We start from the raw sequence: 27948 nt of genomic DNA, 5'->3' as shown, positions 1-27948 counted from the left end.
AAAGATCATGGCGGGGACTGCGTGGAGGAGACGGGGATGACGTCGTCGGCTACCACGTACTAAGCCGCGCGTGACTGGCTGTGGCCCTGAAGGGCGGTGCTACTGAGGGGTGGGCGTGGCACGCGCGCAACGTGCGGTGACCAGACGGGGATGACGTTGCTCGTTGTCACCTGGTGCGTCGTGTGGCCCCGGAGGGATGGGCGTGGCTACCGAGGAGGTGGGCGTGGCAGGGACAGCATCTATGGTGCCGAGCAGGCAGGGGGTGTCACCCGTTGTCACGTGGTGCGCCGCGCGGTAGGCGTGGCCTCCGAGCGTGTGCCGAGCTGTAGGATCTTTGGTGCCGAGCAGGCACCGATGACGTCGCGGGCTCTCCCAGGCTGCGCCGCGGCGGGCGGCTGGGGGGGGGCGGGGGTGTAGCTTTGAGGGGGCGTGGCCTAGCTGTGCTGGCCACGTCCCCGGGCCACGTCGCCCGCTGCCGCCGCCGCCATTTTGACGGGGAGGGCAGTGGGAAGGAGGAGCGCCTCTGGTCTCGGCTGTCGGACGGCACTAACCCGGTTCATTTGCTTCCCACCTCTATTCCCCTTCCGCTCGCTCGCTCGCTCACTCACGCTCGCCCGCCATGAACATCTTTCGGTTGACCGGCGACTTCTCGCACCTGGTGGCCATCATCATCCTGCTGCTGAAGATGTGGAAGACCCGGTCGTGTGCCGGTAGGCTCGGCGGTCGCCCTGTTTCCAGGGAGAGGGAGGGCGGGCGGAAGGGCATTTACCGCGCTATATTAAGCCTTTATCTGGTTTCATTTACAAAATGCACTTAGAACGACGGCGATGACCGCCATTCGGCGATCCACGGTAGGCCTGTTGCTAGGGTACCTGTAGGGCGCCCGACGGTCCCCACCCACCCCCATCTCCTTCCCTGTCTCCAGATGTTGGCTACTGCTGGCCAGTTGCATGTGCTGCCCTTTTGGACCCTGCTGTGTGTGCCCTTAGGCCTGCGGTCATTTATCCCATCAACATCCCTTTGTAGCGTTTATTGACAGCGCAAATCAGCCAACGTTTACGTTAATAATGGCTATGTACACATAAAATAGGTGCAAGAGGTCATTCGGCCCTTCGAGCCAGCACTGCCATTCAATATGATCATGGCTGATCATCCAAAATCAGTACGTCTTCTGTTTTTATCCCCCATATCCCTTGATTTCCTTAGCCCAAAGAGCTAAATCGAACTCTCTTGAAAACATTCAGTGAATTGGCCTCCACTGTCTTGTGTGTAAGGATTCTTTGCAAGTTTGCAAGAGGAGAATGCAGATGTTTCCTATACTTTAATGCACAATTCTGCTTATCTCATGCTTACAGCCTGGAGCGAGGAGTAATTAGTGATTGTTCGAATGAATGAATTTTGATTTTTTATTATTCCAGGCGTTTTATTCTTGCACTTTCCTTCTCTCTCCGTCTTCACTCCACCCCTATTGTGTGGCCGTCAGTTTTGACGGTTCGTCCTCTGACGTGGCAGGCGCTTGTAGGTATGCTGAGGGAGTTGTTTCTGCAAAAGATGACGGACAACGAATGAGATCTTTTAACTTTGTATATGGTTTAGTATTTACTCAAAGTTAATGTTGGTTTGGACTCTACGATGAAATTGCAAACAGTGTTGCTGTGTTTGCAAATCTACCCTTTGTTTCCCCACCATCCCTCGAACGCATGCGTATATATTACATTCTTTCTCTAAAGTAGCGCTGCTAAAATTAAAAAAAAAACACGAAGACTTTTAAGCGTTTGAGCATTATTTTGCGCCGCTCATATTTTTGACAATTATGCCAAACCTTGTTGTTCATTGCACTTTCTCAGCACTTTGATACTTTTATTCCCCCGTTAAAATGGGAAATAATCCTTCTAGAATTCCTGATTCTGATTGGTATCTGCCAAAGTGGGCTATTGTAAACACTGTAGGCTGCAAATCAAAATGTACATCAATCAGATGCTGGCTTACCTGAAAAGAGACAGTGTTGGAGTACCTCGATGGACAGGCGGTATCTCTGGAGAACATGGATAGATGACATTTCAAGTCTTCAGACCAAATTAAAGTATACTGAAACCTCCATACATGTACTTTAAATATGTGCTTTCCCTTATGCCAAGCTTTGTCTGGGGTCTCCCAGTGAGTACTATTTAATTGATGAAAACTGCACCTGTCAGTGCAGTAAGCTACTTGGCCAAGGAAGTCTGACCAATTAAGCGTATTGGTTTTCAGAGTTATTTGTAGCTAAGTGGCTAGAGTCCCAGTCCTTGGTTATATGAGGACTTGGTAGTTGCCTTAACATCTGATCACCAATGACAGTTCGTTGTAATTGCCTTACTGCTGTACCACATTGTTTATAATACATTCTCCCATTGATAAACAAATCTCTGTTCCCTGAATGGGATTTTACCCATCCCATTATCTCAGGCATTTGTTCTTGGACATTTGCAGCAGGGGTTAGTAGCCTGGCCTGTATACATGTAGTCTTCTAATGATAGACATAAAATGTTGTAGTAACTCAGCTATGCAGCATCTCTGGAGAAAAGGGATAGCTGACGTTTTGAGTCGAGACCCTTTGAATGACATTGCCCCAGCTATTACAAGTCGAGATACCTAAACCTGTGTTCGGCCTCAGTATTTAAATAAGCATTTTAATTGAATTTTATTCATTTAAAAACTGGAAATTAGCCGAGGGTTTCAGTGACATGTCTAAGTTAATCTACCAAACTCAAAACAAGTCATAGGATTCTGAAGATTGGGTATTGTGTACGTTCCAAATTCTAAAGGGTTTTCTAGTCTACTTATATATAGACATCATTTGGCTCACCATTTTAATGTAATGACCCTTTAGCTTCATAGTTTTCCCCATTCGTTTTAATAATATCCTAGCTGGAAGGACTGTTCAGAAGTCTGAGAACAGAGAAGCTGTTCCTGAGTCCGGTGATTCGTGATTTCAAGCTTCTGTATCTTCTGGTGTGCAGGAGCAGGGAAAAGAAGGGACAAGTCTTTGATTATGTTGACAGCTTATCTAAGGCAGTCTGGTGTAGATAGAGTTAATGATGGGACATTTGGTCTGTGTGATGGGCTGGGCTACATCTCCAACTCTCTACAATTGCTTGTGGTCTTGGGCAGATTTATCTCCAAACCAAGCTGTGATGCAATCCAACAGTATGCTTACCATGGTGCATTGGAAACTTGCTGAATTTCCTCAGTCTTTTCAGGAAGTTGGTGTACCTATTTGGCATGTGCTTTGACAATGGCGTGTCTTGTAAGATGGTGTATAAAGGTGTATCCAACATTCAGCTTGTGCACCTCAGCAGAAGAGCTGCAAAGCTCTTAGCTGGTGTGCACAAAGACATAGCTTCTTCAAGGACAGCACGGGTGGGTGATGACAGTACAGCGTGCAATATCTCATGCTGCCGGAGTAGAGAAGTTTTAAGGCACTGTGGAACTACAACACAGTCAAATAACCCAGTCAGACTTCAATTTGCTTTATACTACAACATGGATCACTTGACTATTGAAGGAATAATTGCTTTCACAAGACGTTCGTCCCATTGTCTGAACTAGAACACTTTAAAGCAAGAAGATCAAAACATCTGCTTTGTTCAATTGCAAAATATAACAAATGGGAAAACACAAAACAAAAAGTTGGAAGTGCTCAAGCAATCAGACAGCATATTTGGGGAGAAACAGTTCTGATGAAATTGACCTGAAATGTTGTGTTCCTTTCCCTGTAATGTATTTTGTACCAGCTGCTTTTCCCATGCTTTTGCTTCCAAACGTTGAAATGATGTCTGTATAAAGTTAGACTAGAAAGCAAGCAGATGCGTATCCCCAACAGTTTTCTTTCAACACTGGATACTGATGGACAGTATGATTAGGATAGTCTACCCTAAGTGCATCTGTGAAGAGCTGTATTGCAATTTGCCAGTACTAACTTTTCCAGCGTCGTCCAGCATGTAGTTGAGGGTGGTATTGTTGAATTTGAACTAGCTGCCTTTTGGAGAGGGGCTGGTTGCTTCCTGTCCTTTTGTGAGACATGAAGGCGGTACATATCTTGGATAATCAATGTTTGTAGTTCTTAATTGTATCTTAAAACTTCTCTACTCTGGCATCATAGTGACATTGCATACTGAGCTGTCATCACCTACCTGGGATGTCCATCAGGAAGTGCGCACACACAGGTGTCTCTGTCTTTGCAGCTGCTTTTTATGTCATCATCTACAAACTCAAAGCACTTTGTATGTACCTGAGTGCTTTACCCAATTATGTATAGAGTAAGGCTAGCCATTTAAAAAAAAAAAGACACAAAGTTCTGGAGAACTCGGCGGGTCGGGCAGCATCTCTAGAGAACATGGAAAGATGACTATTCAACCCGAAACATCACCACTCCCATGTTCTCCAGAGATGCTGCCTGATCCTCTGAGTGACCAGCACATTTTGGTGTGTAAACAAACTGCAGTTTCTTGTTTATACCCATTGTCTTAAATGTCTCCTGATGAGTTATTTGATCAACCTGTGTGGGAAAGAACTGCAGATGCTAGTTTAAATCGAAGTTAGACACAGAATGCAGGAGTAACTCAGCGGGACAGGCAGCATCTCTGGAGAGAAGGAATTGGTGACGTTTTGGGTCGAGACCCTTCTTCAGATTGAAGAAAGACCTCGACCCGAAACGTCACCAATTCCTTCTCTCCAGAGATGCTTCCTGTCCCGCTGAGTTACTCCAGCATTCTGTGTTTATCTTTGATTAACCTATTTGCTTGGTTGGCATTTCTTGTCCAATTCTTCTCTTTTGAAGCCTATTCTGAAGTAGACACCCATATTGAAGCAATGGTCAAGAGAGCACACCAATGACTAGTTCCTTAGAAGACTTAGGAAGTTCGGCATGTCTCCAACAACACACATCAACTTCTACAGATACGCCATAGAAAGCATTTTATTGGGATGCATCATGGCATGGTTTAGCAAACGGGTCCATCCTAGACTGCAAGAAATTGCAGAGAATTGTGGCTGCAACCAAGGCCCCTCCATTGACTCCATTTACTCCTCACGTTGCCCTGGCAAGGCCATCAGCGTAATCAGGTACGAGTCGTACCCTGGCCACTACCCCTCACCCATCAGGCAAACGGTATAGGTGTGAAATTGCACACCTCCAGATTCAGGGACAGTTTCTTCCCAGCTGTTATCAGGCAACTGAACCATCCTACCAACAACTAGAGAACAGTCCTGAATTATTTATTTAAGAAGGAACTGCAGATGCTGGAAAATCGAAGGTAGACAAAGTGCTGGAGAAACTCAGCGGGTACAGCAGCATCTATGGAGCGAAGGAAATAGGCAAAGTTTCGGGCCAAACCCCTTCTTCAGAATTATTATTTACCTCATTGGAGTCCCACAGACTATTTTTGATCGGACTTTACAGGCTTTGTCTTGCGCTAAAAGTTATCATGTTATTCCCTTGATCATGTGTGGTGTGGTGACACCTATCGGCAGCGGCTCGACTACGGTCCGTCTCTCTTTTTTTTAATTTTTTGTCTTGTTAAATGTATGTCTTGAGTCTAGTTTTTATTATTTAGCTGTATATGTGGGGGGTGGGGGAAACCGTTAGTCTCTTCCCTGTACGGGGACACGCCTTTTTCCCTGTCGGGTCTCCGATGTCGTTGGGCCTAACATCGTGGAGCCGGCGGCGGCCTCCGGCCGGGACCAACCTGAGGGCTGCAGTCGCGGAGCCTGCGGACCTGCCATCGCGAAGCTGGCCGTCTTCGGGTCGGGAAGAGCTGTGGTGGCACGCGGCTGAGACCCGACTTCGGAGCTTCAGAGGTTCCGGCCGCAGGCCCGATGGACAGGAACATCGGGAGCTCGCAGGTCCCCGGTGAGAGCTTTTCGGAGCTCCCACAACGGCAACTGTCCCCGCTGGAATTGTGGGGTTTAAAGGACTCGGAGAGGGGCCTAGCATCGCCCGGCATGGCTTAAATGGCCACGGGACTTACCATCGCCCGCCAGGGGCTTTAATATCTAGAGCCCCAGTTCGCCTCAACGCTGCAGTTGGACTGCTGGACCGCGTGAGAAAAACAAAGGGAAGAGATAAGACTTGCCTTCCATCACAGTGATGAGGTGTTGGAGATTCACTGTGATGGATGTTTGTGTAAACTGTTCAGTGTGGGTCTTGGTTTTTTGTTGTAATGTAAGACTGTAGAAAATGCAATTTCGTTCAAACCAAACTGTTTGAATGACAATAAAAGGCATTCTATTCTATTCTACGTATCTGTATACTGTGGATGGCTCAATTGTAATCATGTATTGCCTTTCGGCTGACCGGTTAGCACTCAACAAAAGCTTTTCATTATACCTCGGTACACGTTACAATAAACTAAACTCAAACTCAATTGGAGACTTAAAGCAATAGCCCCTTCCTAGACATAACTAAGAGTTTTGATATTTTGAAAACTTCTGTCAGTGCAGTGTTCCTTTCCATTGTTAAATGTGTATTTGTGCATTTGTCAGTTACAAAGGACAAAGGACATTTATTGTCACATACACCAATTATAGTAGTAGGCCCCTCTCAGTTATGACTGACCATGGGTGATGCATCCTGGTCGAATGCAAGCCTGGGCAATGTCATATGGAGGACAATTGGTGCAGTGAAATTTGAGTTACCATGCAGCACACAAATAAGATAAACACAACACTATAGAGTTTAACATAAAACATAAAAACATCCCCCCCACCGCGGAATCAACGTTTCCTACTGTGAGGGAAGGCAACAAAGTCCAGTCATCTTCCTCCCGTTCACCCGTGGTCGGAGCCTATCGAGGCCTCCGCAGTCGCCGCAACGGCAGCCCGATGTTTCAGGCCCTCTCGCCGGGATGATGGAGTTCCGGCGTCGGAACGGAAGAACATTCTCAGCGTCTTGGAGTTTCCAAATCGGCCGCTTCCTACCAGAGACCGCAGCTTAGCTGCAAGTGTTAAGTTTTCCTTTGGCAGAGAATGAAAGGAATAGATGTTGTCTTGGTGATGTGTTAGTCAAAGGTTGTTCTCTCAGCCTTGCAACTGCGTTATGACTGGATTGCATTACAGATTCCTTCAAGGGTTCTCTGCAATTCCTTCATTTGACCTGTGATTCTCCCAACTAGTCATAGAACTATAAAGCATGAAACAAGGCCATTGACCAGCTTTGTCCATGCCGACCAAGATGGCATTCTGTGCCAGTTCAATTTGCCTGCAATTGGCTCACAGCCCTCTCAATCCCTCCTATCTATGTATATGTCTGAATGTTTTTGAGAAGTCATAACTGGAGCTGGTGTTTATCCCTCAAAGCCACTGACTTTTCTCTGCCCCATTTTAAACATGTCAGTGTTGTACCCTTGCACAATTAGTTAATCATCTGTTGTCCCATTGGGAAATGTAAACAAAGCACACATATCACTGTGCCATAAACTGCTTGGACAATCAATGTGGAGAGGCAAATCACCTACGTCTAATTGTTATAATGTCTGTACAAACGGACTATATTGAACAGCTTCAATTTAATTGTCTTCCAAAATCAGAACGTCAAAAGTCTGTTAAAATAATTATTATTCCTGGAAAACATGGATAGGTGAAGAAGAATTCCAACCCAATATGCCACCTATCGATGTTCTCCAGGGATACTGCCTGACCCGCTGAGTTACTCCAGCACTGTCTTCCCTTGGTCTTTGCTTTGTCTATCTTTCCTTGGTAAACCAGAGCCTGCAGTTCCTTGTTTCTATAATTCTGATTACTGTGTAGCTCGTATTTACCAAATCATCTGGTGTCATGCAGTCGGTGTTCGGTTACAATGGGAAGGCTCTTTATTAGGCTCCATGTTGGACCTCATCAAAGCAGGTGTGGCAACTTTCTGCTACGTATACTTAGGTTTAGTGATTCTTTGCACGGGAACTCGTCATAATTTCCGCCCAGTTCTACAAGGTGTGGTGCATAATGTGTTGGCAGATCCGAGTGTTGTCGTGGCAGTCTTCCTGGGGGCAACAGCTTCACTTGTGCTCCTCTTCTGCCCACAAACCATGGTGCAGGTGTGGTGGGGTGAATTTATGTGATAATTGTTCCAAAGTAGCAAAGTTCAACCTGTCTATGGAGTAGTAAAGTGGATTCCCAAATGATTTTGGTTTACATTTATTATTGTCACTTGTACAGAAGTACAGTGAAAAACGTTGATTTGCATGCTATCCAATCAAATCAGGTAATGCTATACATAAATACAATCAAGCAAAATTCAAGTACAATAGGTAGAGCGAAGGAGGAGCTACGGAGTGCAGAATATGGTTCTCAGCATTATAGTGCAACAGTTTGAGACTGATGTCTGCAATGGGGTGGTGGTAAATCAGACAGTACCCTAGCTTATCTAAGGATTGTTCAGAAGCCTGATAATGGGAACAAGCTGTTCCTGAGTCTGGTGGTGCGTGCTTTCAGTCTTCTGTATCCCAGGCTTCCCGACGGGCCGCGGCTGTGGACTGGGAACACGGCCGGAGGCCTTTATCGAGGCATCCCGGATCGCTGTGTAGAAGCCTGGGTCGGGACCTTGCGGGTAGAAGCCCGGGTGGCGATACCTCGCGGTTCGACCCACGGTCGATGAGCATGGAGGATCACTGTGAGGGGGGATGGGAAGAACAATGGAGGACCTGGCGTGGGGGACCGTTGTGAGGGAGGAGGGGGGAGAACAATGGACAATGTGGGGGGGGGGGTCAATATGAACGTGGCATGGGGGAACTGTTGGGGGGGGCGGAAGCAAAAGGTGCTTTGTAACTTTGTCAGCATCGTAAGTGGCCACTATTTGTATACATTGGGTATGCAAGCATCTCACTGTGTTTAGTCACATGTGACAAAGTATCCCTATTCCTAGTAAGAATGTGCAGAAGAAAGATTGCCTGGGGTGGGAAAGGTCTTTGATTTTGTTGGCTGATTGACATCATTTTTCAATTTATTAGTTGGGAATTTTAATTTTGGACAGGTTAGTAGATGGTCATTATAAAAGCATGTGAGCAGTGTGATTTGTCATGTTCCATTAAGACTGGCAGTAGACCTTATGGCCCCTGAAGCGCATCCTGCTTTTCAATAGCATTGTAGCTGATCCAGTGTTTAATGTCACTGTCTTGACTGGTGCTTATGTTGGTCATCGAATTTCAGTGGCAACTTTTGTTCCCGGGTTAAGCAGTTACATTCCATTCACCTATTCATATGAATTAAGCGTAAAAATGAGGGTGTTGATGATTGCATTCTTGGAATGGGAAATTGGAGTGAATCAGTCCCACGATTTTACATCAAAGAGCTGAGGATTTCTCCTTCATGATCTGGTCAACTGCCTTTAGCAACGTTAGAGACAAGACTGCAGATGCTGGAATCTTGTACAAAACGCAAAGTGCTGGAGGATCTCAGTGCATCAGGCAGCATCTGGGGAGGGCAGAACCCTTCAGATTCCGTCCTTACCTCATCGCTCTTGTAGGAGCTGGATAGGACTTAATTGGCTGCTGCAGTAGTAACTAATCACCACAGTGTGCCAGAAACATTTCGTCGTGAGATGAACAATATGAATGCTTTCTGTCACTTTGGGATTTGTAAAGGTGATAGTTCTCATGATGTTTTGATTAGAGAGTTTGACTTTATTGGTTAAAAGAAGCACAGTGGTTGATGATTCTCTTGGTTTTTGAGCATTAGCAAGTTTTGTGCAATTATCAGTTTCCTGGGGTGGTGATGACAAAACATATTCTGAATTTAGTTGACCGGGTGACATAATTTGATCATGTCAGCTTGCATTAAGTTTTCCTTTCCTCTCATTTGCACTTGGATGGGTGAAAAGCTTTTGAATGCCCCCTGAAGCACGGGGGAAATTGCATGTAGTTCGGCCTTCAATCTGGCTGGGGACGGTTAATGCTTTTGTATCGGTGTGTCTGAATCCAGTTCTCCTTGTGCTTTAGCTGCCTGCTGTGGTCAAATCTGTCCTACCCTTGCTCTGTTGCCTTAGTGGTCCATAACCTTTGCAGAAGAGGGTTCGATTTATAATCCAGAAGGGCACTTTTGCTAAAATGGAAGCCTTGAACTTCCTGGGAGCTCTTTGCCGCATTCATTCTGACTGCTTGGTTGGTTCCTGGCAGTGTGCCAACTTCCTGTTAATTTCCCAGCTGTTATTTGTGAAGAGGAGAACAGGCAGGTTCCAGACAATTCTCTCTTTTAAAGGGAATCAACAATATATTTGAGTTTTTTCTAATGTGTTTTAAATTAAAATTTAGTCCTTTTTAATACTTTTCTACGTTTGAATGCCAGATAGAGGCGTTCAAAATGAGATGCTTTGACAGCTGCTTCTCTGGCTGTGTGTCTGGATCAGCTGTCAAACATTTCTAAGGGTGGCTCCTGCCATTGTACGGGGAGAGGGCCCCGTGCCTCACACGAGCTGGGTTTGAGGACTAAGTTGCTGCAGGATGGCTGAATGGAAACTTCCCACAGGCTGGATGTTGTGCCTCGTTGGCCCAAGCCATACTTTGTTATAGGGCTGTGAAATCTATACATGTTAACCATGGATCCACTTTTAAGTATTTAAATCTTTAATGTGCCTTGTAGAGTGTGGATTTGAATAATGGCAGATTTTGCAATCTCCTAATCCCAATTATCAGACTTTACAAGTGTTGGGAGTGCTCAGGCCTGTGGGGGGGGGGGTTTAACTGGGAATTTTGTGGAGGTGGGTGTAAAGCCTTGGAGGGGGCATTCAGTTATTTTTTCAATCCTCTGAGTGAGAGTAGGAAAGGGAAACCTAATGATGACTGACATGTTCACACCATACCATCCTTAAAATCGGCTGCATTCACAATATAGAATTCACACAATATACAATTCACTGCATTCACAGTGCTGGAGTAACTCAGTGGGCCAGGCAGCATCTTTGGAGAACATTGATAAGAGACATTTTGTGTTGGGAAACTTTCAGGCCCTTGTTTCTACATTCAGAATATGTTTTATCAACACCACCTCGGAAAATTAACCAATGTAGAAAAAGTGCTAATACCCAAATAGATTTTATTCAGGCAGCCACTTTGGAAATCTACTAGGGTATAAAACAAACCTGATCCAACTATTGCCAGACTAAAACCACCTGGTACTTTTTTTCCCCCTGAAACACGATGCCCACAGTTTAATTCTGTCTGCCATACTTTAATGGGAAGCCAATGCACTGAATGCATTATGAATTGTCCTATTTGTTTGCAGGTCAGCCTTATTGTAGAAAGTATAAAACTCGGGGCTGTTTGGGTCCATGCTATCAGCCCTTCAGTGCAATTTCATCTCTTGCCCTGCAGGCCATGGTACTTCACACACGTCCAGGCAGTGCCTCCACTACCCTTTTAATAATTTCCAGCCCCCACCATCCTCCAAGTGAAAATAATTTTCCTCATCTCTCTAAACCTTCTGCCAGTTTCTTTAAAACCAACCAAAGGTTTTTGATGCTAATTCTCGGGAGATGCATGCTTCCAATTTGCTGTTTCTGGGCTCCTTGTATTTTATGCAAAACACAAAGTGCTGGAAGAACACAACAGGTCAGGCAACATTTGAGGAGTAAACGGATAAGCAAGGTTTCGAGAAGGATAAAACCCCGAATTGTCATAGATGCTGCCTGACCTACTGAGTTCCTCCAGCACTTTGTGATTGATTAAGATTCCAACATCGGCAGTTCTTGTGCCTCATTTAAATCTCCCCACAGCATCCTTTGTTCTGCAGAAAAAGTTTCACACTCCAATCTTTCCTCGTACAGGTGCAATTTTCCTGTCTCAGCAGCAACATCTTAGATCAACTTTGCATACTCTAGTGCAACTGCATCTTTCCTACAATGTGGTGACCAGAACTGCACTATTTAAGCTGTTACTGTATTAAATTACACATAGGTTGTGACAGAGTTCTGTTTCTGTGAACTGTTGGTAACCTGAACAGTTCACATGTTGGAAATGTGGCCGCGAACCAACTCCCATGCAGTGAGCAATGACTGCAGCTGTGCATAGGCAGGCAAATGCCGGCCTCCCAAACGCTTGTCCGTAGGTATGGCTGTACACAAGTCAAGCGTTCATAATCTTGCTTTAGTATTTTGTCATGGTAAATAAAATATAGTATACCTTATGCCTTTATAACCACTTAACTGACCTGTCTTGCCTCCTTTATTGATATTGGTTTATTATTGTCATGTACAGTGAATCTTTGGTTTGTGCGCTATCCAGTTAAATTAGATACATGAAGTACAATCAAGCCATGCACAAGTACAACGGGCAGTGCAAAGAGAAAAACACAAGTGTGTAGCATATAGTTTATAGTATTGTAGCCTTGCAGTCACAGTGAGGAAGTCCAATGTCCACAATGAAATAGGGTGGAAGATTGAGACAATACCCTAGCTTTAAGGAGCATGCTAAAAGCCCTCTCTCCATTCATACCGCTTGATTGCTGCCAATTTATTCCATGCTCACTTCCCTTTTGGAGCTTGGAACATCGAACATAAAAATGCACAGCATTGGAACAGGTCCTTCAGCCCACAGTGTCAGTGACAAACATGATGCCTGGTTAAAGTAATTCCCTCTGTCTGCACATGATCTATATCCCTTTATTCCCAGCATATCCATGTGACTATCCAAAAGCCTCTTACAAATCCATGCACCCACCACCCGCTGTTTAAAAAACATACTTGCCCACACAATCTCCTTTAAACATGTCCCCTTGTACCTTAACACTATGCCCTCTACTCTTTGACATTTCTTGTATGGACGAATAATATAATGAGGGACATAAAGTTTTTTTCTCCAGGGTTGTGAAATCAGGAACTAGAGGGCGTAGCTTTGAGAGGGGAAACATTTAATAGGAACAGGTGCTGCTGAACTGAACCTTTGACTTCCCTCATCATCAATTCCCTGCTCTATATTTTTAAAGCTTGTTTTGCCATTTACATACACACGACATGTTGACCATTTCTGCTATATTTCCCTGCCTGTGCTTATTTTCTACTTGGCACGACACTTAATGTCTGGAACTGTGTGTTCACAGAATGTAGTAGCCTTGGGAGTGTGGGGAAATAAATGGCACTATGGGCAGGGTGCATGGAGGAAATTAAACTTGACTGCTTTTGGAGGGGCATTTAAACAAACATTTGTCTTATGGAATGTTATTTGGATGTGAGCTGCATTTGATTCCTCCTCTTCACCCACCCACAGCCCTTATGGTCCCATACACTCAGTTCAAACAATTCCATAACATCACTTTCCTGGACAAAAGTATATTCTTGTAGTGTGGCATTTGAAATTAGTGTTATTTTTCCATTAGTGACAAAGCACCATCAGCGAAAATTCAGGGACAGTTTCTTCCCAGCTGTTATCAGGCAACTGAACTAACCAACTAGAGTGGTCCTGATCTCCACCTTAAAGGAGACCTTTGAACTATCTTTAATCGGACTTTACTGGACTTTATCTTGCACTAAATGTTATACCCTTTATCCTGCACCTGTACCCTGTGGATGGCTTGATTGTAATCATATATAGTCATTTTTGCTGACTGGATTACATAAACAAAAGCTTTTCACTGTACCTTGGTACCTGTGACAATAAACCAAACTAAATCGTGCATTGTCGTATTTTGTTTACATCATGGTTATGGGTATGTGCTCTTTTGCTTTTGCTTTTGAGATGAGGAGATGGTGGTGTTTTGCATTGATAACTCTCTACATCCACTCTAGCTTCCAATAGCACGATTTACTTGCCAGCTAAATTAGTGGCTCTGAAGTGCCAGGTTGTGTGGCATTGCTAGCCACCAGTGCCAGTAATGACTGATCTTGCTTTTCAACTACAGGTGCACAACCTTTTATCCGAAAGCCTTGGGACCAGACACTTTTCGTAATTCAGAATTTGTCGGTCTTCGGAATGGAATTTTTTTAGCGTAGATTTTAATGGCTGGCTCAGTGGTAGAGTGCTCGGCTCATATCCGCAAGGTCGCGAGTTTGCGCCTTGATCCTGGCAGTTACTCGATCGCGAGTTTGAGTCTTCAATGTCGTTTTTTCTTGCAGAATAAATGTTTGTATGAAATGCAGTGTAGGAGAGGTGTACTGACAGTGTGGGCAGAACTTTGGAAGTGATTGCCCACCAGTCTAAAAAGCCGCTGTGTCTCCCTGTCCCTGGGATAGCAGGGGGCGATCAAACAGCACAATACCCCCCTCCCCCTCCAACTCCAGAGGAATCCGCTCCCCGATGGGCCGCTACCAAAGATCATAGAGGAGCTCCTCTATGATCTTTGGCCGCTACAGCGACAAGTGGCAGTTCGCCCACAGCCCGAGCTGCGCCCCCTCATCCGCCACCCCAAGAACAAGACGTACCTTGCACACCATCACCTTCTGCCCCTACGTGTTCCTCTGGAGTTGGAGTGGGGCTGGGCTGGAGTTGCTGCTGGCTGTGGGTCTCTGGGATCTCCGTGCTTGCAGTGGGCCTGGGGGTCAGTGGGCGGCGGTGGGAGCTGTGGACCTACGGACCTACCTCCGTGGAGCTAGCCAGCTTCGGAGCGTGGAGAGTTGCGGGGGCGAGCTGCTGCGACCCGACTCCGGTGGATGGTGACACCGGGAGCTCGCGGGTCTCCGGTGGGAGACTGCTTTGCGGGGCACAGGCAGCGGCGACTTCTCCCGCCCGAATTACGGGGTTGAGAGCAAACATCATAGAGGTTGAGAGTGACCTGGAGGGGGGCCTTACAACGCCCGGCGCGGCTGTAAATTGCAGCGGACTTGCTAGCGCCCGCCGGGGGCTCCAACATCAAGACCGGGGCAGGGCCCTACATCTCCCGGCGTGGCTTTGAGTGGCCGCTCCCCGATGGTCCCCTACGACACCCCGAGCTGCGCCCCGTCATCCGCAACCCAGGTTCCTCTGTAGTTGGAGTGGGGCTGGGCTGGGCTGCTGTTGGCTGTGGGTCTCTGGGATCTCCGTGCTTGCGGTGGTCGGTGTCCAATTGGTCCTGACACGGTCCTGCTGCAATCGCCGACGTGAAGACAGTGCAAAGCCCCCACGCCGGTGCAATGGGCGGGGAGCTGGAGAGGGGAGGGAAGGGGTCACACACATGGCCGGGAAGCAGAGGGGTGTAGGTGAGGTGATACTGAAGCGAGCGACAATCTGCTGCTGCCTGCCCGCTGAGTTAAAAAGTTCCCACGCAAGACTCACGAAACACTGTATATCGTGAGTCTACCGTGGGAACTTTTTAATTCAGCGGGCAGGCAGCAGCATATTGTCAATTATTAACCCTCCCGCGCAATATACCCTCATCTTCTCTTTTATGAATGGGGAATTAGTTCCCCTTTCTTCGAGGACCGACCGGAGGTTCCGCTGTCACCTCTGCGGGCCGCCCTCGGTGAACGTTTTCAAGGACCTTTCTTCAAGGACCGAAAAAATGGCCGCTATTCGGAGGTTTTCGTTATTTGGATCTTCGGATAAAAGGTTGTGCACCTGTAGTTGGTTTTGCAATTCATTTTGGTTTCGATGCAAGGAATTAACTAGTAATTTGGCGTTAAGGCAACAATTTCCTTGCGTAGCAACGTATGAGCCTTAATCCTTCAGAAGGTAAAGAGTTATAAATGCACTTCACTGAAGAATTTTGGCAGTGAGTAATAAGCAAATGCTCTGGAAGTAGAAGTTGCTTTAATCAAGCCCTTTGATAATTCTGGGATGTTTTCCATGATGCAGTTAATTTGCAACATTTTAAATCTTATCAAAATCTCTTGTACTCTGAACTATGTACTGTTGCCAAATGATTTATGTGGCGTTTACCAAAACCTCTAATCTATGCTCCTGCCTTAATGCATACACATCACAACAATGCCTTTGGAACTGCTTGCAGTCGGCAGAATTTTGCATGTGTGCGTGTTTCGTCTCTGCTGGCACTAATTCATTTGTAGCTGGAAGGAAACCACAAATTCTCAGCTAGTTGCTCAGAGGCCAGAGACTATTGATTATTTTTTTTTTTTAAACAGTGCTGGTGTGGTCAAGAGTGTTTTATTGACATATGTCCCGAAATGGAACAATTAAATTCTTACTTGCAGCAGCAAAATAGATGTGTAAACATAGTACCGTCTAAACTCAGTAACTCAGCAGGTCAGGCAGCATCCCTGGAGAACATGGAGAAGTGATATTTTGGGGCGGGGCCGTTGTTCAGATTGTCACTGATCCTTTGCTTAAGCAGCAGAATTGCGAGGTATCCATTGTTGTCATTTTCATGTGTCTAATTCGGGAGTGCTGCAGATTCATCCAGTATGGATGGATGCTAGGACTGCCATGGACACATCAGAAGCTACAGCCAACGAAGAAGACAATTCTGACGTCATGGAGGACCCTGAGTTCTTGCAGAGTGTGTTGAAAAATCTGTCTGAGTTGACCCAAACAACAAAGCTATTCACAACTCCATGGGCTCCCTACAATTGCAGATTTCAATGGGTGGTAAAAAGGACAAGGAGGAAGAGAAAAACTGAGTGTGCCAGCCAGTGTTGGAGAGAGAGCTTCATTAATCCAGATTTGTGGACAAAGTGGTTTAGTCTAGGGGCAAGCTTTACTTCGGAATAAATTCCAAAATATTTGCAATGACGATAAATCACAGAAGTGTAAAATGGAGGGTTTGGCTAGCAGTGAGGCAAAAGACCAAGTTCTGAAGGGAATAGAAAGGCAATATTTCACTCAGAAGAAGGGTTCCGACCCAAAATGTCGTCTGTCCATTCCCTTTCACAGATGGACACAAAGTGCTGGAGTAACTCAGCGGGATCGGGCAGCATCTACTTTGTGCTGAATTCCAGCATTTTGCACATGTGTTTATTTCAGATTAATTTGTCAATTTTTTTTCTCTGCTTTTGCTGAATGTTTCCACAGATTGGTGACCAGAGTAGTTCATTCTAGGGGTAAGCTTTGGGACTCAATCCAAGATATTCACAATGACGATAGATTGCAGAAGTGGAAAATGGAGGGATTGGCTATTGATATAGAAAATCCTTACAATTATGACTAAAATTCTTAGAAATAAAAAATGCAAAGCAAACCAGGTCATAGTCACAGATTCGGACAATACATAAAAACATATCACAATGCAAATGAATTATCCAAGAATGCAAAAATTGACATTAGTGCAATAACACCATTGGAAAAGAAGTCCATAGTAGTGCAAGAGGTGGTCTGTCGTGCTTTGTTGCTGAGGTAGGAGTTGGGTTGTGCAGTTCGTTTCAAGAAACTGATAGTTGTAGGAAAGTAGCTGTTCCTGAACGTGTGTGGTGTGGGACTTCATGCTTCTGTATCTTCTGCCTGACGGTAATAGCAAGAAGTGGGCACAGCCTGGATGGTGGGGATGATAGGTGATGCCTTCTTGAGGCAGCATCTCATTTAGATGCTTTTGATGGAAGAGAGGTGCTGTGCCCATGATGGACTGGGCTGATTCCACCACTCTCTGCGGCCTCTTGCATTCTGCTGAATTGGTTGAAGGTGTGTTTGGATTCTCCAGCCAATTATTCAGCACTGGTGTTTAGCACTTGTCCAGGTACCCCGTCTGAGCCAGGCCCTTGCATGGATTCTCTCTCTTGTAAGATGTTCTGTCATCAGCCTCAGACTCGGATCAATGGGTTGATGGGCCTGTGTAATTTTTATCCCTTTCGAGACTTGCAGAAAAACCGTTGAGTTCATATGGAAGTGCCATTTCTTCTCTGAGAGCAGTGAGCGTGGAATTATTTACAGCAGGAAACTAGTTTTGTTTTGGTTTGGTGTGTACAGAGATAGTAGAAAATCTCATTTTGCTTCTTGTCCAGGCAGATCACACAATGCATGAATGTAACGGCAGAATGCAGGGTTATAGCAATGAATTAAATTAAAACAATTAAACGTGCAAGGGTCACAATAAGGTAGATAGGAAAATCAAGAATACAGTGTATGAGAGGTCCATTCAAGAGTCAGATAACAGTGGGGAAGAAGCTGTTCTTGAATCAGAGAATGAACAGAATTCGAGTGGTCCTGTGAAAGCCAAATCCACTACTTTTAGAATATATTTTATGGGGCAAGGGGGATTGAGAGAGGTGGAGAGACAGCTGGAGAAATGACTAATGGGGTATGAACAAGTTGAACGGTACATCAGGCTTGAAGGAACAAATGGCTTTTTTAATCTTTCCATAAAAAAGATTAGATAATGAGTGTTTATTCGTCACCCCCCAATATGCGGGTTGTGATGCAATATGATTGTTCAAAGCATTCTCAATCTGGGCAATGTGGCTTATGGACAATGGGCCCACCTTTTACAAAGCCATAAAACCAGAGATCAGTTTAAACAAGAGTCCCGAGCAGAAACATCATCTGTCCACTTCCTTCCTTTAAGTCTGAAGAAGGGTCCTGACCTGAAACGTTGCCTATCCATGCCTCGTCAATCCTCCAGCTACACAATTCGCAACTTTCAAGCCTTTTGTCCTTTTCCTTGTGTGGATTTATCTCTGGCCTTTGTCTAACTCGCCTTAATTCACCTATGACCTGCCATGTTTTGTCCTGCCCCTCCCCTCAGGAAGGCCCTCAGCATCCATAAGGACTCATCACACCCCTGCCACGGTCTGTTTCAACTACTTCCCTCTGGCAGACGTTACAAGGCCTTTTACGCCCGAACCTCTAGACTCAGGAACAGTTTTATCCCAAGAGCTATAGCGGCTCTGAACCGGCCCTAATGAGTGCCCCCCCACCCACCCCCTTTGGACAGTCTCCCTCAGATGGTCACGTCAATCAATTCAGCTTGTTTATTTATGTATTGTATTTATTTACCTTTCTTGTACATCAGTGGAGCTGCACACTAAATCTCGTTGCACTGACGTGCAATGACAATAAAAGATATATTATTATTCTAGTTTACTTTTCCCAACTCCTGCAATCAGTATGAAGAAGTCTCAACCCGAAATGTCATCTTTCAGTGTTCTCCATGGATGCTGCCAGGCCTGAGTTACTCCAGCACTCTGTCTTAATTCCACAATGTTTTTTTGCTCAACATTCCAGCCTTGTCTCCAAACCAGTGATCTTAACTTATTATGTTCAAAAGGGAACTGCAGATGCTGGAATAAGGGTTCTGAAGAAGGGTTTCGGCCCGAAACGTCGCCTATTTCCTTCGCTCCATAGATGCTGCTGCACCCACTGAGTTTCCCCAGCAATTTTGTGTACCATCTTAACTTATTAGTTTAGTTTAGAGATACAGCACAGAAACATGCATTTCGGCCCACCAGTCCGCATCGACCAGCGATCCCCGCACACTTTACAGTGAAGATCTACTCAATTAGTTGTTGGTGAATCTTTTTGGGGATACAGTGCGCAAGATGCTTGTGTTATCAATAGTATGCTTGGAGAAATCGCGTGATCTTGGAACTGTTCTTCAAGCGTCCACCAGAGGTTCCACTGTAACATCTGGCTCTACTGATGCCAAACAATAGACACAGAGTGCTGAGTAACAGTGAGTCAGATGGCAACTATGGAGAACATTGATGGGTGACGTTTTGTGAAGGGTCCCAACCTTAAATGTCACATCCATATTCTTCAGAGATGCCACCTGACTTGTTGAGTTACTTCAGCACTTTGTCTTATTTTTGTCAACCAGCATCTGTAGTTCCTTGTGGTCCAATTTGCTGCAAAATCTCAAGATTTGCCTACTTTTCAGAGGTTCTCCTCCTCTCTCCGGGTGTTCCGTGCTCTCTCTCCTCTAGAAGGGTCCTGACCCGAAACGTTACCCATCTATGTTCTCCAGAGCTGTTGCCTGACATGCTGAATCACTCCAGCACGGTGTCTTGTTTTGTAAACCTGCATCTGCAGTTCCTTGTTTCTCCTCTCTACTGAGGATTAATCATTTTCTCTGGTCACTGGCAACATTAATGCATGCTTAACGCCATGTTAGATTATTTAAATGGACATTTTCTCATCTAATAATTACCATGGTTCTGGTTTTCAGTGTAAGCAGTTGACACAAGATTAGTTGGGACTCTTTCATTAAGAATCTCCATTTATGATCTTTAAGGATCTATTACCACCAAGAGAGTGTCCTGAGCTACCATCTATCTCATTGGAGACCCTTGGACTATCTTTAATCAGACTTTACTGGACTTTATCTTGCACTAAATGTTATCCCCTTTGTCTTGTATCTATACACTGTGGAAGGCTTGATTGTAATCATGTATAGTCTTTCTGCTGACTGAATAGTACGCAACAAAAAAAATTTAGCTGTACCTCAGCACGTGTGAACTAATTAAGTAAACTAGTCATATAGCACAGAAGCAGGCATTTCAGCCTAACTCATCCATGCCAACCAAGATGCCCCATCTAACGCAGTCCCCTATGTATACTACTAGAAAACATTAAGGTACATGGGGCATATTAATCAAGTTACGTAAGTTATAACTGTGATGTGGGACTTGAATGTTTTTTAAGTGTCTCTGTCCTGTTTCACATTGCTGTGTTTATTTTCCTCAGGTATCTCTGGGAAGAGTCAGGTGCTCTTCGCTTTTGTGTTTGCCACTCGATACCTGGATCTGTTCACGATTTTCATCTCCTTTTACAACAGTTGCATGAAGGTAAATTTAAGGCAGTAAGCCAAGTGATTTCTTCAGGAAACATTCTAACTTGTGACGTTTGGTACAGCAGAACCTTTTATAAAATACTTTCCAGCATGGTCACAATTGCCTTCCTATCCAATCAGTACAGCCATTTACTGTCCAGTATGTTAATTTTTCACAACAAAGTGATGGAAGATGTCAACAATCTTATTAAATGGTTCCTCGCCAATAACCCACGCACTGGACAGTTTGTCACAGTAGAGCTATGCAGCATGGAAACGAGCCTTTCGGCCCAACTCGCCATGCTGACCAAATTGACCAACTGAGCTAATCCCTCTTGCCTGGGTATATTTGACTCCAGACCTTGTAACAGACCTGGTCGTAACATAGCAGTCCTTGACATCAAGGTACGGTGGGTGATTGTGGTATCCAGAACTCTAGGTGAAAGGTCTCTTCTGCTTTTCACATTGTCACCTCTCTCGGAGAAGAAACCTCATTTTGGTTTTAAATGGCTTCCCCTCGGCCTTGGACGTCCCGGTTCTCAAGCTTTGGTCGAGCTGATTTCACAGCCATCGAGGGAAAAACACTTAGTGGTTGGAGAGATACCTCAGACAAAGGGTTGTAATCCAGCTTCAGTAAATTGTAGGAGATCCTTGGGCGGTGTTGTGGGTCCAACTATATGCTGCAGCTTCATTATACACAATCAACTTTTCTGATTGATGCAAAATGTTGTCCCATTCACGGTTCCTCAGAAAATGTAGTTCTCGCATGCGATCTAGAGTGTTTTATTGTCATGTGTACTGACAACGAAATATGAAATTCATACTTGCTGCAGTATAACAGGCCTGTAAACATTAAACAATACAACAATACAATACAATATTTATTGTCATTTGAACCTCAGTGAGGCTCAAACGAAACTCTGTTTCTACAGCCATACAAACAAAAAACGATTCCTACTAGACACCCAGCCAATTTAATTCACACAAACATCCTTCACAGTGAACCTCCTCACTGTGATGGAAGGCAAAGTCTTTTCTCTCCCCTGCTCTCCATTTTTCTCCCGATGTTGAGAGGCGATGTTGAAGCCCCAGGCCATTTACGGCCGCGCCGGGCGATGTACGGCCCCGTTCCAGGTCTAAATGTCACAATGTTGGAGCCCCCGGCGGGCGCTGGAATGTCCCATGAAAGCCGTGCCGGGCGATGTACGGCCCCGCTCCGGTTCGTTCCAAACCCTCGACTCGGGCTGGAGAAGTTCATTGCGGGAGCTCCGAAAAGCGGTCACACAGACACACACACACGCGCACACACACACACACACACACACACACACACACACACACACACACACACTTAAACTGAATTGTAGACAAACAAACGTTTTTCACTGTACATCGGTACACATGACGATAATACAAAACTAAAGACTTCATAGGCACAGCGCAGAAACAGGCACTTCAGCCAACAGTCAGCACCAACCAGACATCACCCCGTACGCGAACGTTATCCTACACACTAGCGATGATTTACAATTTTACAGAAGCCAAGTTACCTCCAAACCTGTGCATCTTTGGAGTGTGGGGGGAAACTGGAGCACCTGTAGAAAACACAAGCATTCTCAGGACGAACACACAAACTCCTTACAGACAGCACCCGTAGTCCGGATCGAACCTGGGTCTTTGTCACTGTGAGGCAGCAAGTCTACCGCTGCACCACTGTGCCACCTTATTGCTGCCAAACTATTGTTTCAAAGATGATTGTATTGATTTTTTATGTCTGTGGCTGCACTGCAATTGGATTTGTTCTTAACATTCTGTGCAATGTAAACGTTCATGATCGTTCTCTGCTTGAGCAGAATGTTTGCCGATCTGCTACAGAACATGAGTCATGCTAAATGTATTTTTATTTTTACAGATCATCTACATTGTATGTTCCTTTGCCGCAGTGTACCTGATCTACTTCAAGTTTAAGGCTACGTATGATGGAAACCACGACACGTTCCGGGTGGAATTCCTGGTTGTCCCCGTTGGTGGATTGTCTTTCCTCGTCAATCATGACTTCTCTCCAATGGAGGTAAATTACTTCACGTGAATTCTGTTTCGGAAGATGCTTTTGCTAACTTAACTAAGTAGACATAAGGAACTGTGCAGTGCTGCAGTAATGGGCCTGTTCCACGGTACGAGTTCACCCAAGAGCTCTCCCGAGTTTAAAAAAAAAAAATCAAACTCGTGGTAAGTACGTAGCGGGTACGTCGGAGCTCGGGACGTCTCTTAGCGGCTCGTAACGCTAACGGCAAGTACTCGGGAAACGCGGTAAGCTCGTGAAGATTCATGAAGATTTTTCAACATGTTGAAAAATGTCCACGAGAGCCCCGAGTACCTACGAGCGGCCATTACCGTAAATCTCCAAGTTCGAATCAGGGCAAACTCGGGAGAACTCTTGAATGAACTCGTACAGTGGGACAGGCCCATAACTCAGTGGGTCAGGCAGCATCGCTACTGCTGCGTCACCGTGCCTCCATTATAAAACTCTTAAACAGACCTTCCCCTGTGCTAAAGATGGATTCTGAATCTCTCTCATGCAGCCCTTTTTTATGTGTCCATTCTCTGTAGCTAACACTATATTATGAACAAAGTGCTGGAGTAACTCAGCAGGTCAGGCAGCATCTCTGGAGAACATGAATGGGTGAAGTTTCAGGTCACAACTCTTTTTTGGAGAGTCTTCTTTAGAAGGGTCCCTACCCAAAAATGAATGTCCTCCAGAGAAGCTGCCTGACCCGCTGAGTTACTCCAGCACTTTGTGTTCATGGCAAGATTCCAGTACCTGCGGTTCCTTCGTGTCTGCATTTAGCCTGAATAATGTCGGCAGCAGAGGTCTGATCAACGCCTTCTCTTCCAGATTCTGTGGACGTTCTCGATCTACTTGGAGTCGGTTGCAATCCTGCCGCAGCTCTTCATGATCAGCAAGACGGGCGAAGCGGAGACCATCACAACTCATTACCTCTTCTTCCTGGGGCTGTATCGCGCCCTCTACCTGATCAACTGGATCTGGCGCTATTACTTTGAGAGCTTCTTTGACCTCATTGCCATTGTGGCCGGCGTGGTTCAAACCATCCTCTATTGCGACTTTTTCTATTTGTATGTTACAAAAGGTGAGTAATCAAACAGTGCTTTTTTTGGTAACCTCTGATGGTCAGCGTAGACGTTATGGGCCGAAGGTGCATGCCACTGTGTAAATATAACCTTCCATTATGGCAACATTCCAAAGTACTTTGCGCATTCTGGACTAGAGGTTTTAGTTTAGAGATACAGCGTGGAAACAGGCCATTCTGCCCACTGAGTCCGTGCTACACACTAGGCACAATTTACAGAAGCCAATTAACCTACAAACCTGTATGTCTTTGGGATGTGGGAGGAAACCGGAGCACCCAGAGAAATCCCACGTGGTCACAGGGGGAACGTACAAACTCTGTACAGTCAGCATCAGTAGTCAGGATTGAACCCAGGTCTCTGGTGCTATAAGGTAGCAACTTTACCACTGCGCCATTGGGTCGCCCTAGTACTGATCATTGAATGAGAAACTGGTGAGAGTTTGGAAGTATTGAAACCCTCTTATATTATAAAACTCTGATCTTGGATGTTTATGTCGTCCGTGTTTGATTATGTTTCACATCTCCTCGAAAACCCAACACGCTAAGGTGAAAATGTTACATATTCCAGTAGAGATTTACCTCATGATTTCAAAAATCCCCTCATCTGAAAAATTGATTCATTATTTCCAGAGTTTTTTACTAAAATTGTTCACCAATCTGAGATTTTTTAATAAATCTAATGAGCTGAAGCGAGCTAGATGACGTCACAATGCCTCAGCTCCTTGTGTCAGCTGCGCAGCCTGCTGGGCACTGTTTTCCACGAGCTGCTAGTTACGTGGCCCAGCTGTCCCCCTCCTCCCCCCAAGGCTCTGGATTGAAGCCGCTAAACACGTGCACAAGTCATGCTGCGCGTTCCACTGGGCTCCTTGAAGTTCTACTACATTGCGGCAGCGGTCGTTATCGCAGCGCGGCCGCGGGGAAGCGCAGTGGAAAAGTGGCCGTGGCGGCCGTCACACGGGACGACCTCCTCTCCGTCTCCCCCGCCCGATCATCTGTCAAGCTGGTGGGTGGGCTTCCCCTCACGGAAGCCATGATCGGCCGGCCCTCTACTGCTTTTGACTGTCCTCAGATCGCTCCGGGCCTTGCTCTGGTCCACGCCGGCCGCAGCCTAGCTCGGGCCCGGCGCCTGGTGGGGAGGTTTCTGCCCTACGACCTGGGTAGATGCTGCCTCTACCCCCTACCCCTCCCCGGAGCAGAGAAAGAAAGAGAGATGGGGGAGGGGGGATGGAGAGGGTGGAGGAGTGGAGAGGAGAGGGTGGAGGAGTGGAGAGGGAGGAGGAGGGGAGGAGGGGCCTCCCCTCTCTGCCCCCATTCCTCTCTGCCCCCCCTCTTCCTCTCTGCCCGCCTTCCTTTCTGCCACATGAATGAATTCCACAAACTTAATGTGCCTAAGGAATTCCAACATCCCCGACTTAAATGCATCAATTTATTTCTGAAAATGTAAGAATGCATCATTGGACAAGATTTTAAGCTAGTGGTTTGTGGCATTAATGCTTGGCGCTCATCTTGTAATGGTCAGTATACATAAAGCACACAGCAGAACCATTGTGTGATTTTGCTGAGTGCCTCGTGGTTGCTAATTTCATTGCATAATAAGGTTATATTGTCATAAGTGATAGGAGTAGAATTAGGCCAATCGGCCCATCAAGTCTACTACACCATTCAATCATGGCTGATCTACCTCTCCCTCTTAAACCCATTCTCATGCCTTCTCCCCATAACCTCTTAAACCTGTACTAATCAAGAATCTATCTATCTCTGCCTTAAAAATATCCACTGACGACCTCCACTGACTTCAGTGGCAAATAATTCCACAGATTCACCACCCTCTGACTAATTAACCATGACAAAGGCTTTGGATTATTTGAGGTAGCATGCAAGGAAAAGGTACAATTTTAAATAAATGTTTCCATTCAATAAAGTTCGACCTTTATAATGAATTTAAGAAGGGTCCCAGCCTGAAACATCACCTGGGTAACGTACCTCGGTGACTGCCAATCACCCCCCCACGCCCCGGACACTTATTATCACTTGTTATTATTTATTTAAATCATTTGCTATGTCGCTCTTCCAGGGAGATGCTAAATGCATTTCGTTGTCTCTGTACTGTACACTGACAATCACAATTAAAATTGAATCTGAATCTGAATCTGACCTGTCAGTCTGTAGAATGGTCCTGACCCAAAACATCACCTGTCCATTACCTCCACAGATGCTCTTAGGCAGAAGATATTTCACAGGATTGAAACAACAGATAATAGAGAGCATGCCTTAATGGTCAGAGGGGCAAAGTTTATAGGAGATGTGCAGAACAGGTTTTCATTTACTGAGACCACTGACTGCTTGGAATGCGCTGTCGGTGGAATTGGATTAGATAGTGGTGTTTAAGAGATGTTTGGATAGGCACGTGGATATGGAAGGACATGGGAGATGCGCAGGCAGATAAGAGTTGATCTTGGCATCATGTTCGGCACAGAAATTGAGGGCTGACGAGGCTGTTCCTGTGCTGTATCATTCTATCTGTAGGAAAGAACTGCAGATGCTGGTTTAAATCAAGGGAAGACACAAAATGCTGGAGTAACTCAGCGGGACAGGCAGCATCTCTGGGGAGAAGGGAGATATTTTGGGTCGAGACCTTTCTTCAGAATGAAGGGTCTCGACCTGAAACATCACCCTTTCCTTCTCTCCAGAGATGCTGCCTGTCCCGCTGAGTTACTCCAGCATTTTGTGTCTACCTGTATTGTTCTATGTTGCCTGACCCACTAAGTAGTCCGGGGCGGCGCAGTGGAGCAGTAGCAGAGTTGCTGTCTTGCAGCGCCAGAGACCCAGGTTCGATCCTGTCTACTACGGGTGCTGTCTATATAGGAATTTATATGTTTTGACTGTAACCACGTGGGTTTTCTCTGGGTGCTCCGGTTTCCTCCTACGCTCCAAATACGTGGGGGTTTATAGGTTAATTGGCTTCGGTAAAATTGTAAATTGTCCCTAGTGTGTAAGATAATGCTAGTGTACGGGGGTCGCTGGTCGACGCAGACCCAGTGGTCCGAAGGGCCAGTTTTTGCGCTGTATCAAGTCTGAAGAGTTCCTCCAGCACTTTGTGTTTTTGCTCAAGATACCGGCGTCTGCAGTTCCTTTCCTCTAATAACGACTTCTCTCTCTTCTTTTCCTTCAGTTCTGAAAGGGAAGAAGCTGAGCCTACCAGCTTAAGTGCCAAAGATCACCCGAGCTTCTGTCGATGGTCGTCTCCATGCAAAGGAAGCATTACCACAAACCAAGAGCGTAAGATGCCTAAAGCAGAGAGCGGGGGCAGACACGGGGAAACACACCTGAACTTCAACGTCAGCAGCTGTCCTGTCCTACAACGGACCACAAACATCAGTTTTCTGTTTTATGCATCTTGCCTTTTTTATTACAATGTAAAAATATATTTTCTACAAAAATATGTGCTGAAAGGATGAATTACTTGCAGTGGTTTCAAATAAAATCTTGGGAGGCTGGGTCTGGAAACGCATCCCGTGTTTCCAATGAGGATTAAGTGCAAATTGTTTGGGGGAAAAAATTTGAAAATGACTGGCACATTAATCAATATGCAACCACGGTAACCGACTAAACTGGTCTGTATGTTTCCAACCACTTGCTGTATTTATTTGAATTTGCCAAAAAAAAAATATCTTTGAAACTTGTTGATTCTTCTCTCTCGCCCTCCCCCCCCCCCCCCCCCCCCCCCCCCCCCCCCCCCCCCCCCCCCCCCCCCACCGAGCTTCCACTTTCTGCTTGTACCCAGCATTCAAAACACTAGTCTCGAGGCTGATATAACAAATTCAACCCCGTCATCTGTCTGACGAGGTTTCCTTTACTCAATCAGTGGTTAAACCACCTTCAGAAGGATTGTAAAAGTTCTGCCATTTGGCATATGTTCACACAGAACGTGAATAAAAGATCAGTAAACCTAACTACATTGGATGTGCATATTACTGATTGGAAAGTGGTTTGGGCAGCATAATGTTAAGTATTCAAGGGACCATATGGCTTTGAGTTTGATCTTGGGATTTTTATTTTGTTGAACAAATCACCTAGAATTGATGACCTCGACCACCACTTAATACTTTTGAAACATTTGAGAGGGTTATCTTGTAGTTTTTTTACACTGAGCTGTTGCATGATATCTTGTGATACTGCCCAATAAACATTTTATGAAAACCTTTCCCTTGCA

The 27948-nt window shown here is 45.5% G+C and overlaps 1 protein-coding gene across 1 annotated transcript; it reads left to right on the top strand.

The window, feature by feature from the left end:
* Positions 1-442: 442 nt before the first annotated feature.
* kdelr2 (KDEL endoplasmic reticulum protein retention receptor 2) lies at positions 443-27403 on the top strand. The gene is made up of 5 exons (XM_033040589.1): positions 443-710; positions 20502-20602; positions 22499-22657; positions 23483-23735; positions 26908-27403. Exons 1-5 carry the CDS (start codon positions 620-622, stop codon positions 26940-26942), a joined length of 639 nt encoding a protein of 212 aa, XP_032896480.1. The 5' UTR covers positions 443-619; the 3' UTR covers positions 26943-27403.
* The last annotated feature ends 545 nt before the right edge of the window (positions 27404-27948 follow it).

The sequence above is a fragment of the Amblyraja radiata genome, chromosome 22, assembly GCF_010909765.2.
Source record: "Amblyraja radiata isolate CabotCenter1 chromosome 22, sAmbRad1.1.pri, whole genome shotgun sequence".
NCBI classification, from domain to species: Eukaryota; Metazoa; Chordata; class Chondrichthyes; order Rajiformes; family Rajidae; genus Amblyraja; species Amblyraja radiata.
This window is presented reverse-complemented; position numbering and strand designations above follow the sequence as displayed.

Coding starts and splice junctions, on each gene's coding strand:
- kdelr2 (XM_033040589.1), top strand. CDS start 620: ATGAACATCTTTCGGTTGACCGGCGACTTCTCGCACCTGGTGGCCATC. Junction 22,658..23,482: donor ATGACTTCTCTCCAATGGAG/GTAAATTACTTC, acceptor CTTCTCTTCCAG/ATTCTGTGGACGTTCTCGAT. Junction 23,736..26,907: donor CTATTTGTATGTTACAAAAG/GTGAGTAATCAA, acceptor CTTTTCCTTCAG/TTCTGAAAGGGAAGAAGCTG.